Source organism: Coffea eugenioides, chromosome 11, assembly GCF_003713205.1.
Source record: "Coffea eugenioides isolate CCC68of chromosome 11, Ceug_1.0, whole genome shotgun sequence".
NCBI classification, from domain to species: Eukaryota; Viridiplantae; Streptophyta; class Magnoliopsida; order Gentianales; family Rubiaceae; genus Coffea; species Coffea eugenioides.
The window spans coordinates 50,102,850-50,116,222 of record NC_040045.1 but is presented as its reverse complement, the minus strand read 5'-3'; the positions used below and the strand labels follow the sequence as shown (position 1 = coordinate 50,116,222).

General features: G+C 38.3%; 2 protein-coding genes across 2 annotated transcripts; one reads left to right on the top strand and one right to left on the bottom strand.

Annotated features, from left to right (window-relative positions):
- The first annotated feature begins 627 nt into the window (after nucleotides 1–627).
- Nucleotides 628–2,073, top strand: LOC113754488 (ethylene-responsive transcription factor ERF010-like). The gene is given in 2 exon segments (XM_027298930.1): nucleotides 628–1,897; nucleotides 1,899–2,073. Coding segments are annotated over 2 exon segments (417 nt in total). The 5' UTR covers nucleotides 628–1,564; the 3' UTR covers nucleotides 1,983–2,073.
- Nucleotides 2,074–5,517: 3,444 nt separating this feature from the next.
- On the bottom strand, nucleotides 5,518–9,296 carry LOC113751753 (CBS domain-containing protein CBSX1, chloroplastic-like). Its single transcript, XM_027295870.1, has 8 exons — nucleotides 8,874–9,296; nucleotides 8,435–8,522; nucleotides 8,283–8,347; nucleotides 7,877–7,925; nucleotides 7,284–7,336; nucleotides 6,339–6,454; nucleotides 6,174–6,231; nucleotides 5,518–6,093 (listed from the first exon to the last, which is right to left on the bottom strand). The coding sequence occupies exons 1-8, from the start codon at nucleotides 9,099–9,101 to the stop codon at nucleotides 6,019–6,021; spliced, it is 732 nt and encodes a 243-aa protein (XP_027151671.1). The 5' UTR covers nucleotides 9,102–9,296; the 3' UTR covers nucleotides 5,518–6,018.
- Between the last annotated feature and the right edge of the window lie 4,077 nt (nucleotides 9,297–13,373).

The following is a 13,373-nucleotide window of genomic DNA, read 5'->3' as shown; positions in this document are numbered from 1 at the left end:
GCTGCTTAATGCATGTTTAATTGGCAATCATGTAAGAAAAAGGTGGATCAACTCCTGCTTTTTCTTTCTCCCTTCTCAATAATTAAGAGCCTAAACGAGGAGGTCAACCGGCGGGGCTCTTCTTTGTTCTTCCAGCTGGGGCGAAAAGGAAAAAAAAATTGCAGGGGGGGCGGGGGGGGGGGGCATTGTTTAAGGTTGAAGGCAAGTGTGCCCGCGGGCCCCCAAAAACCCACCAAAACGATACGTCGGGCCAAAAGCCAGAAAACAAAAGCGTATGACAGTGTCTAATAATGGATATCGTTATTGTCGGGGAGGGGAGCAAAGTCAAGTCACAACGGTATCTATCCATCCAGCCATCCACCGACCACCGACCTACCTTCCACCTCTCCCTAATTAAGTACTAAAATCTTTCTTCTTTTCTTTTTTTTTTTCTTTAAAAAAATAAAAATTCTAGTCTGCAATGACAATGACAATTAGCGTTTGATGATAGCACTAATTAATAATCATCATTATCACTTCACTTGCTGTTCCAATATCTCGCCTCCCCCAATATCTCGCTTTCCCTTCTTCCCCTCCCCTCCCCGCCCACCCGCCCCTATAAGAATTACTTAAAGAAAGAGACTTTCTCTCCCTCCATCAAACCTCCTCTGTACAATAGTGGAGGCTACAAATACAACAGTGGAGTACCAAACGACAGCTGCTCTTTTCAACACACAGTACAATTAGCCCGCAAAAACAAAAAGACGGCCCATCCCCATTACTGCTACCATTTATTTGGAGCCAAACAAAACTCAATCCAATTGCCAATTGCAAATTGCAAATTGCAGCAGATGAGAGGAAAAAAATGCGTCTGTTCCTGCACTCGAGTACAGCCCCCTTGCTTATATGTGTTCGTGTACATGGCGGCCAACCACAACTATTTTGCATATGAGGTAATGTTTAAGCTTTTTTCAAAAAGTTAAAGTGGAAAGTAAAGAAAAATACAGTACAAGTAGTCCTCCTCTTCCTTTCAGTGCTCCTACTTTAAACTTATTATTATTAGTGCTACTCCCAAATCCCAATTTGTTGTAGACAGATATAGAAAAAAGTGAAGGGAAGAGAGAGAGAGGGGATGGTGTCGGTGCATTTAGTTACCACTAGTATATTATAGCGGCAGGGGAGTATATTAGTGTATTCTCTTCTTTTTAAGAAAACCAAAAAACCAACGTGGAAGCTTTACTCAAATGACAAATGAACCTTCTTAGTACCCAAGTAGTAGTAGTACTAATCCGGCACTTGTAATTTTTTCTACTTGTTCTGCTTGTTTCTTTTTTTTTTTTTTTTTTTGCCCTTTTGGTTGGTCCGATATCAAAAACCGAAGCCAAAATCCCAGCCCTCCCCTTCAACTCTCCGCATCTATCTTAATTTCTTTTGATGGGTTTTCTTTTTCTCTCTATAATCTCTTCTTCGAGCTAGCTATAGGTCTATTCAGATTATAGAGAGAAAACAACACACGTATAGATAGATAGATAGATATATATTACCGCCTCCATACTCCTATTATAGAAAAAAAGGGGGATAAGAGATGGAGGGAGGTGGAGGAATTGGGGCCGGAGCAGGGAAGAAAAAAAGCGAGAGGTTATACAAAGGAATAAGGATGAGGAAGTGGGGCAAATGGGTGGCGGAGATTAGAGAGCCTAACAAGAGGTCTAGGATATGGTTAGGCTCTTATTCCACGCCCGTGGCTGCTGCCAGAGCCTATGACACCGCCGTGTATTATCTGCGCGGGCCGACGGCGAGGCTCAACTTCCCGGAGCTCTTGGTGGGCGATACTACTGCTGCTAATGGTGGTGACCTGTCCGCTGCTGCTATTCGCAAGAAAGCAATAGAGGTGGGTTCGAGAGTTGATGCTGTTCAAAGTTCCATCACCACCCATGACCACCACGACCACGGCCGCAGCCACCACCACCGCCACCATGACCATGCAACACCGACTCAGCTGAAGCCCTGTTGGTTTCAAGAAAAGCCCGACTTGAATGAGAAGCCCGAGCCCGAGGATCCAGATGTTGACTATTGGTGAGTGGGCTCTACCTGCAGGGAAAAGGGGCCAAAAAAAAAAAAAAAAAGAAAGAGAGAAAGAAAAAAAGTATCATAGTATATATTTATGTCCACTGTATTCCCGAGGGCGCTTGGTAACGTGCGCTCGATGGCTGGCTTCAAATCCTCAAAGAAGCACCTAATTCTATTTTTCTATCTCTCTTTTTCTTTTTCAAGTTTTTACCTCTTTATATGATAACAGAGTATCAAGTTTTGGAGCTGATAAAAACGAATTAGTGTAAATATATTGCCCTGATTAGTAACATTTTCTTTGTTCCAAGTTTTACCTGTGGATGATATCAAAAAATATATCAATCAGTATGTATTACTTTATGGCTTTTCTACTACTGCTACTACTAGTAGTAGAATACTTATAATTGTGCGCTTTGCAATTGCTTGCATTTTTTTTTTTTGAGGATTGGTGGTGGTGGTGGTGTTTGGGCCTGGCCTGTGGGGTTGTAGCAGCAGCTAGTAAGTAGTAAATCCAAGTTGGTTTGGGGTGGGGAGGGGCGGTGAGGTCGAGGGAACATGTATGGTCCTACGTTTGCTCGAGTTTGGTGCAAGTGGTTGCTGTTTGCTAACAACTAATAAAAGTGATAAGGTTCCATTTTTTGACTCCACAGAGTTAGGTATTTTTCTGCGTTGTTTTTAATGACTCGAGAAATTAATTGCAGGCACACCCATTTCATTTGGACTTGTTCACAGTAGTACATATTAACGATGGCGATACAGTAGTTTTATAGCAGTACCCATCGGGTGATGCATCGCCTAAGACTAGTTGATTTATTTTCCCATACTTTGTGGGCATATGCTATAAGTAAGGCTACTAGGACGGTCAAAGGTTGAACAGGGTTTATAGTTTCTTCTTTGATGAGATGCAGCAGTTAGACAGGAGACAAGTTTTTTGTTAAGTTTGTCTGTCATATAAGTTTTTTAAAAACTTTAGCTACAGTAACTTCAAAAAAATTTTCAAAAATTTTAAACGATACACTTCAAAATATTCAAAAAAAACACACTTTAAAAATTTTTTAAAAAATTTCTACAGTAAGTTACAGTAAAATTTTAGACAAACACCCAAAAATCAAAAAAGTCCTGATAGGGGTTGTTCTAGCTTTATTACGGGTAGTGGTGGGGTTTTTCCTTCAAGTTCGATTTGACTATTAGTACTTTCTTCGTTTGTCTTGTCGCAAAAGAATGGGTTATAACGTAGGGGTGGCCATGCTTCAAGCATGAATTGGAATCGGACTGAAATGAAATCAGACCAGCAGTTTATTGAATCGGAATTTGGAAAATTGAACCAAAATTGAAACCGTAATCGTGATTAAAGATTTAGGTTCAAATTCATAAAAATTTTGAATCAGAACCAGAACCGACCGATCAAATCGTTTAAAAAAATATTTATTATTTAAATCTATTTAATCGGTTTAGACTTTAATAATAATACCGTGATGGCCTCAATTCTAATCTAACAATTTATTGTTCTATTCCATTAGTAAGTCTAGAACTTATTATATTCAAGCTCGAACTTGTGCTGAGGTCTTTGAAGTTCAAGAAGATCGGCTCCTATAAACATAAAAGAGTGCAAACTCACTCAAGATGTAAATTGACATCAAACTCAAGCTAGAGTTTGAATGGTAAGGCGTATAATTTGTCCTAGAATATAGTTTTATGTAATTTAACAATTTATACTACATAATATACACACGCACGCAATGAACTCGAGTAGTTGGAGTTCAACTCAACTTTGAGATTATGACTGATTTATTCGCGAGTTGATCAATTTGTTGGCACCCCTAAGTTGTTGAGTTCAAGATGGGCTATTGCCCCCCTCAACTCTTGAAAAATTACAAAATTGTTATAAAAAAAAAAATAAACCAAAATTTTTGAATGTTTCTTTAGAATTCCCGACTTCCGCCCTCCCCCCTCTTAAATTTTTAAACATTGCTCTATTCTCTTAAATTTTTCAACATCGCTATTTTCTCTCAGATTGCCCCCTAACAAATTTGAAACAGGTTCAAATACATTTTATCTTGCATTTTATAATTCAAAACCAAGGCACAAGGTTCCGAGTAAATTGTTTTATTACAAGATTACAAAATTATAATTTTTGTGTATTATCCGCATAGTTTTTCCTTCACTCTTCTATCTTTTTATACTACTGTTCTTGGATACTGACTCTGCCACTGCCCCTAACCAATACAATAGTTTGGTCGAGCTACGTTGGGTCCACTACTTGGGCTGCATCGCGGTATGGAAAATCTTGGTTGATTTTATTATTTTTTTTCACCCTCTCGTCTTCTTTTCAAAATTTTTCCCATCTCCCATGGGTCATGATTTTGTACCGCCTATCTTATTTTCGATGCTATAATGACCAAACAACTCGGACAGGAAGATTACTCAATAAGCAAAACAACGACGCCCTCCAAATTTGATATCTATGCACTTCACGCGCGCTCCAACTGGCAGATTGACGATATGAAAGTGATACAAGCATGTATTTGATATTTTGGAGTTGCAAATGACTAGAGCTGTTCGGTAGCTCGATTCGTTTCGACTCGTTCATGTTTGTGAAAGGCTCGTTCGAAATCTTAAACGAATCGAGTTCGAACGAATTTTTTTGTTCGATTAATAATCGAGCGAATACGAGCATGTTCGCGAGTTTTAACGAACGTTCGCGAACATGGACATAATTATCATTTGACAAATTTTAGGGTTAATTTTATGGCTGGACTTTTATATTTGGAGGGCAAATTGCTTTGTTTTATTTGTTGCTTTTATGTTAATGTTAGTTATATAGTTAATGAATAATAGAATTTAGTCACTTAGTGCTTTAATTATTTTAGAGAATGATTAATGATTTGTATGACATATTTAAGGCTTAAATAATTTGGATTCGAGCATTTCGAGCATATTCGCGAACGGCTCGTTTATGTTAAATGAGCCGAACACGAACTCGAACATGAATTTTGCTTAACGAGCCGAACACGAACACAGGTTTGGAGTTCGAAAATTAACGAACGAACACGAACGTTGTTCGAATCGCTTAACGAACAGAGCTCAAACATGAGATACGCGGTTCGATTCGGCTCGTTTACAACTCTACAAATGACACTTGCGTCCGTGTATCTTGCATGGAGTATAATGATGAAAGGCAGGCATGCATGGGATGGGTTACCCGAGTTCTAGGGCTGGATGGCGCTCCACTTTGGGCTCCGTAAAGGCATTATTACTGTCCTTGTTAATCGAATAACGCGTTCTGCAGGTAAGATAGGCTTTCTTTAATTGGCTAAACAAATCAATGCATAGAGCATGTGCATCACCATTAATTAACCACTTCCCCTTCCCTTCATCACCATTCATTAAACAGATGAATGGCCTATGGCCCTGCAGCTTCATAGCAGTGGAAAAGGTGTTCTTCATATGGTTAATGAATTTGGGATGTAATCCGTGAAGCTCCATCCTTGATATTCATGAGGTTCAGTCGTACAAGAGCAAGTAAGATAATCCGAGTTTTAAAGATCCATCGGGTAGATGTTCAGCGTTATATTTCCACGACACAAAATGAAAATAGTAAACATGTATCCCTCTGCATAAACCCTCCCACCCCAATACAGAAGGGGAGAGTTCAATTCTAAGACATTTTATATACTCAATGCTCTTATAATCACCCAGCCGACAATCTCAGCTGAGACTGCGAAGAATTCCTATAACCCATCTAAGGCCCAATTCTTTCTTAGTCCAACACTCAATCATCCTCATCCTGGAATTTCTGTGTAACGTTTCCATATTTTCTCTTCTAATCCGACAGCAAAAACTTTGACAAATTTCATTGAAATGTACTATAATATTGCAGGCAGTTGGAATCAGTGAGGCTCTTGGAGATACGCGACGACATTCCCGCCTAAGCTTCATGGTACTTCCCCAAGTGAATACCATCCAAGGTCACGCCTTGTTCTCCATTTCTCGTTTTATTTGAAGGGCAGCCCTTACAACATTACCTCTTGTGATAATTCCAACCTTAACAAGGGAAACAATTTTAGAATTATGAAAACCTTGGAAGAAACACACAATCAAAGGATAGAGTAACTGGCTCTTACCAGCCTACCATCAGCATCCACAACCGGAAGTCGTCGGTATTTTGTCTCGAGTAACAACCTGAAGTTGAAAAATAGCAACAAAAGGGCTAAATATATTAGCCTTGCCACTTTACAAGACACAAAAATACTGCAGTCAGAGAAGCTAGCTTAAATCAAGTAAAGAACCTTGCAGCATCCTCCAGATTGGTAGTTTCACGAACCACCAGCGGAGCTGGTGTCATTAGATCACCTACTACTTGACCATTGGTTTTGCTAAGTAACTTCTGTATCTCATTAAATGTCTGTGACAAATTTTCAGGATCAGAGATGTCAGAACATGTTAAATCGAAACACCAGTGCGGCCAGTCAACACATTCATGAGTTCTGCACGCATGCGTGCCAGAGAGAGAGAGACTGACCAGAAAACAGAAATGTTTAACTGTGAAAGTGGATTCACCGAGTTCTATTATTTCAAGAATTATGCTCCTTTATGGTTTGGATTGGATTAGGCATCCCCTCTACTACGTTAATCATATAAATCTACAATCTGCACTCTCCATGTTTTCACATGCTTTTCTAAATGAATTATTGAATTACATACAAGGCATCAGAATTCTCCTATTCTTTTCGATTGGGATAACATATCACCAAGATGAAACAAAAACATTCACAAGGGACAAGCAAAAGTACTGGCACAGGATCCTTGGCTAACTGCACTCCTGACCATGGGAACAACAGTCGAGAAAGAGTGAAAGAACAGAGACTGTGCAACAAGCAAGATATGTACACCTGACCACAGGAAATGCTTTGAAGTTGTGAAATAAAGGTCTGACAAGTCAAGGTACCGATCCGTAAGTGGAAGCCTGAGATTATTATTAAAAATAAAAAATTACATTTAGGAGGAATGCTAGTAATTCCACCTTCAGAAACATATACAGAGACAATCTAGAGAAACTAAAACTTCTAAAAGAGTAGAGTACAGGAATAAAAGGACAAAGGATACTCTACTGACTCTTGCATTTTTTGGCTTATTTAATTAAAATGAGAAAAATCAAGAAAAGAGGCATAGTAAAATGCACATTTGTTGCAGTGACAGACGTCATTAAAAGAAAATAATGATCTCTTACGTACTTTCCATGTGCTGTCAACTTCTGGAAATATGTCTGCATCACTTTTTGCAGTACCTGATCAAAATATCGGAACTTCTTATATCATGTGAGGTATTTACTAATATGATTGGAGAATGAAATATACGCAAGGATAAAGGGTAACAGTTTTAAACTTGACAAAATGAACCGTGCCAGGAGGAGTTACATAAATAATCAGTAAGCTTTGTTGCAAGTAGCCTCTACGAAATGAAATGTGATATAAAACTTCATATTTCAATACTAGTTATCGGAAAAACAGATGACTCATTTAGTAAGATGGATCCTAAGCTATCCCCAATAATAGATCAATTATATCTTCTCCATCTCAGTTTGCTTCTTTGCTTGCCCCAGACAAAATGTCAACTGAAGGATTGCAATTAAAAATAAAGTAGGAAGACCACATCAACAGGGAAATGGGCCATATTAGCACATGATTGCAAACTCCACTATGATGAGCAGAAAGGTTCATAATATCTAAGGCCTACGGGACAAGGTAGAAACACCCGCAAAAGATTCAAGAGCAACAGTCAGAAGAGGAGGTGTATTTAATGTAACTTGAAATTTTTGAATTTCTACCTGATATAGAATCCAAAGCTAACAAATCATAATCTGAAACAAGGCCAACCTGCAGCAATAAAGAACTTCTTAATGCTACAAAAAAGCAGCAACCTTTGCCTAATAATATCCAGACCTTGAACTACTTAAATAGAAGGGCCCCAAACCAATTACAACACATTAGCTGATGAAGTTTGATGATTTTAGTAAAGTAGCAAATCAAGGCATAAAATGCCACGAATTTAGAATTAGTTTCAAAGTTATCGAAGAAATCACGTCAGCCTAGGTGATGCAGAGGTAAATTAAGGAGAAATCAGTCGAAATCCCAAGCTCGAGTGTGTGGCAATTTTGGTAGCATTTCTAATGACCTATTTGCTACCAGGGAGATGGAAAACAACATTTATAAACTAATAAGAGAGAGACGTACCAGTTTCCAGTCATTATCAATGACGGGAAAACCAGTTATCCTGTATTTCACAAGAGCTTCCAAGGCTGTTGGACGAAAACAATGTGTAAGGAATAGTTGTAAATGCAGAAGTAATATTTTCGTGTAAGAATTTGAGCTGCACTCTAGAATACCTTCGTCAACAGTTGTTGTTGGCTTTACCACCTGTAGCTCCTCTTTTCTAGTCATGAAATCACCAACAGTATATATACCATTTCTTGCCTGCAAACAGGCAGGGGATATCTCGAAAATAGAACTCAAATTTAAAGAATGTACAGGTAAACAAGTGCTAAAATGCGTAAATAAACTCAGTCTCCCAACACGAACTAGAAATTCAACAAAATATTCGGTTCCAACACGTGTTCAAAAATCAAATTTACAGCTTTTTCTAATCAATTGATCTGCTTATCAAGAAAACAAAATCTTTTTTTTCTTTTGGTGGAATAAAATCAACTTAACCATCACAATTGCAAACAAGAAACGGCCTGACAATCATTCTTACTGGGAAAGCCACAAAAAATAACAACAATAATAAATCCAAAAATAAAAGGCCAAGTGGATGGTTGGTCATACCGGTACGGAATTGGCGGTCAAGGTGCTGCCGGCTGCAACAGTGAAGGGCTTGTGGGAGGAGCCTAACTGATGGACTGAACTGAGGTAGGTTCTGGAGGGTTTAGGGCCGGCCTGAGGTAACAATAGGGACGGCAGCTGGCGATGGAAGGCGGGGGAGTTGTTGATGGCGATGCTGGTGCGCAAGGGAGAAGAGAGTGGTAAGAGATCCAAAGGAGAAATTGAGCTCATCTTCAGAAGATTTTATGCTGCTGCTATCTTCGTTGAAGCAGGTGGCGGTGGAGGGATGACGGCAGACGGTGGCCGAGATTCTGAGGGAGCAAAGGTGAGTTGGTTACTTTTGCGCCACCACCACCACAAGCGGTATCCAAGCGACAGCCCACATGCGATGATATGATAGCAAAAAGAAAAGTGAAAAACCACTCCCCCAAATTAATTATTAAGATTACTCCTTGCTCCTTCTCTCTCTCTTCTCTCATTCGTCACGCCAAAAAAGAGAGGAAAAAAAAAGAAAAAGAAAACTCTTTCCTTTATTTTCTTTTCCAGTTTTAGAAATTCTCTTCTTTTTCGGATATTTATTTTTTATGAGTTTTATTAAAGGTGCTTGATATGCGTTTATTAATATACCTAAATTCCATTTGACATGTTATGTGTATACATATACTAAACTTTTTTTTTTTTGCTCCATACTAATCATTATTACCTTCCCCTAATCTTATATTTTAAAAAATCTAACACTAAAGCATATTTTAATAGTAGGAACTATTCTATTGTAGCTTCCTTTTCTTTTCTAATAGTAGGAACTTACCATTGATTTACACTTTACGCTACCGGCTCTACTGCTGAGTTTTGTGATCATGCAGTCCGAAGTAATTCATCTAAATAAATTATTCCATCAACTATTTCAACAATAAAGGAACCTTGAAAACAGCTGCTAATATCTATGTATTAGATTATTTGTAATCGAATTCACCTAAATTTTTCCTTATCAAACAAACAAAAAAAAGAAAAAAAAGACGTGATTTGTGTGTTTACATTTTAGGAAGGCAAGTAGCTGTCAAAGCAGCACTTATCCATGCCCCCAAGAAGTGGAAATTTTGATCACGCCTCAAAATAGCTGGCTGGTCATCGCGTATGCACAGAACACTTGGAGTTTGGGTTGGGCTCCTTTCGTCGAATAACAAAATTGGATTGTTGGGCCCAGCTCTATGGAACAAAACATATCATTTCAGATGATGCTCTGCCCACACATGGTGCTAAATAGCCCGGTCATGCTGCTTTATCCAAACGTTGCGAATCAAAATGAGTACGTATTCCCTCTAGCTTTTAACAATTCGGGCGGGCCACATTGAGTATTTCTTTTCTCATTTGTTTTGGGCCAAAACCTTCTGTTTGTGTGCATTTCATTGAACTCGGACCATTCTGTTCTTCGGAAGTGAAAAACCCAACGTTGGCCCTTCTAAGGAGACCAGGCTGGCTATGGCTGGATGATAAATTACTTTTCCGAGCTTCTCGAACGATATTTTCATGTAGCATTGCTATTTCTCCTACGTAGAAATGGAAAACCAAAGAAGGCTGTGCACTTTACTTTCAGACTGATTTAATTTCACCGAGTCATGTTAAGAAAACTTCTGTTTAGTACTTAGATAAAGAGGTTCGGATAAAAAATTTTTCTTCCGATCACTAATAGAGAAGAAGTCGGGGGCAAAAACTTATACCACGGTCCGAAAATACATGTTTAGTACAATGATATGCAGTTATTGCGTTGCTTCCCTCTCAATTGATATGCATATAATTTTGACCAGTTCATCGCCGCAGCCATCACTTCTGGCTGAGGGCTAAAATTACAAGCTCACGAGTTTGGAATATCATCAGTCATTCCTGGTTGATAATTTACCTAGCTAATATTTTCAGATTTATTTACATTTTTGTGCTACTGATTGGTTAGACAACACTTTAGTTCAAGAGTCATTTGCTTTTCATCGCGCAGATTCTAAATATAGCAGCTAGCGGCCGTTTTTGTCAACCAGATATATATATATAGTGCACAAAAATGGTACAGAAGAAAGAGACGAAATTCTACAGCTGGTCGCAAAATCATGGGTAAAAAGGCAGCTTATTTGCTCTTCACGACCTGTGGCTTGTTTCCCAATCATCATAAAGCTTGCATCCCATTTCACAAGTTACTCTTTCACCTCTGCACGGGATAAAAAATTTGATCTCAAAAGAAATGCTCTGTATTCCTCCCTATTCTATAACCCAAAAACACTTGAAATTCATTGCGTTCGGCTTGATGCAAATCTGTCCTCAGACTTTAACAGTTAAAACATGAGACGAATCACTTTTTAAGTCAAATATACAAGTGTCAGATAGCTTTTGTTGATCATCCGTTTGAAGACAAGCACCGTTAATTAATGGATACGAAGAATAAACCGACACTCAGATGCTGAGTTTGTAATATTCATATGTGTGATTGTGTTCTACAAGCATTAGATAGAAAAATATAGCAGCACGTTTTTAGGTGAAAGGTTTTAGCAGGAACAAACATATATAGCTGTCCAGAATTACAAGGAGAATTGAAGCTGCCCCCTCCCGATCGATACATCTCCGTCTTTGGAGCCCAAAGAGCCACCAATGCCCGGCCTCCTGTTTCAGCAACCATCTGACTTCCTCGTCTTTATTAATCGAAGTATAACCTTCCAATCATTAATTACAGCCACACAGGCACAGCCTATATGGCAACCAAAAAAGTTTGGAACCCATCGCAAGAAATTGAATTGAATGCAGGAGCATGTGAAAATCGCCCTAAACTTCAACAAAGTCGTGGCGTTTTTCCGTCAGAGGCAGAGATGACCGTCATTATCATCATCAAAGCTTCGTAAATGCTCATTCTCGACGCATTGGCGTGGGGGTGGTGTCTGGTCCCCCAACCTCGGCCTCAACACTTTGCCTCTTTTACTCGTGAAAAATTGACAAAACAATAATGGGTGTTGCGAAGAAATGGATAGAAAACAAGCAACATTTACCTTTACATCTCTGCCACTTTCCATTTGCGAACTCATGTTGTTATCTCTCTGGTTACTGGGCTTGCAGGAAACCTTTTTCCAAAGATACAAATTCATAACATTTGCGTCCGTGCTTTGCGAAAATAAACAAGCAACGTATCATTTTTTTCATCAAGTTGCAGGATTAGAATACGAGAGAGGAAAGCTTTGGGTTTGATGTTTCGGGACCATTTTGTGCGGCTAAATTTTTTAAGGGACCACTGTTTGGGCACCGGATGAAGAAGCATTTAGATCTGACTTACATGCCAACACTATTTAATTATTAGTCCGTGTAACGTACGACTCCACCATGAATTTTCCCCATCCTCCTTTTACTATATCTTCTTTTTTTTTAACATCCTATTCATCAATTTCGAAAAGGCATAATAATGTTGAAATATTTCAGGTAACAACTAATTATTATTATTGACCTCACCAGAATTACCACTAATCACAAGTGCTCTTCCTTGTTTCTTAAATTTCCTGTGAATCTTGGTGTCAGTAAGGCATAAACAAAGACAAAGCTAAAAGGGTCGTGCGGGGATAATAAAGTTGACAAGGAGGATTTTAGTCACGTTGTTAGGAGATAACCGCAGACCTATCAAAGGTTGACAAGTAGATAATCAAGATCGACCACTAAGGAAGATTTTAGACAATAATTAACGCCTTAAAGAATTTCATACACAGTTATAATTAAGAAAGTCAATATATGTTTTGAGAAAATATATTTTAATTCATGGTATAGTTTAAGTTGTATTGAAAACTAAAATAATCTCTTCATATGTGTGAATTTTTTAAGGTGTAAATTCCTCTTTTGTTCTAATACAAGTAAAATAAATAGTTTACGTCAAGAAATTTACACCTTATAAAAGTTTAACCTCATTTTATTCTTTATTGTTGTTATAAATTTCATAATTATGATAATATAAGGGTAGTATTGGAACAAAAGTTTTATCTTTCTTGTATTTCCTCCAAATGGGTTAAAATATTACAAAATGTCAATTTAAGGGAGATAAGTGAGATTTTAAAAAATTTATGGGAGCTGAGTGATATTAATAAGAAACCTGGGGAAGGTTTCTGAAGTTATCCCTAATTTTAACGTTGTCAGGTCTGCGGTACAGTAGTATAGAAAAATTCAACGGAGATCACAAAAAAGAAAAAACTACGCGCGTAGAAGTACGTAGCAGTAACATGTAGCTGCACCAAACTCTTCACCGGAAAAGAAATGAAATGAAAAGAGAACCTTGTCGACTAATTTAAATAATTGAAACAGTTGGCTGACGTGGCTGCTTGTCTGAAATTAAGGTGCATGTTGCCTTGGTACAAAGTGAAAAGTGCATGCACTTCTTCGCCACCTGATTTTAACTAGTAGTATATGTTTTTCCGGTGTTCTTATCTAGACGTCCTTGTTGATTCCTGATTGTCGACAAAAGTAAAGTTTGAACTCGATAATAAAACC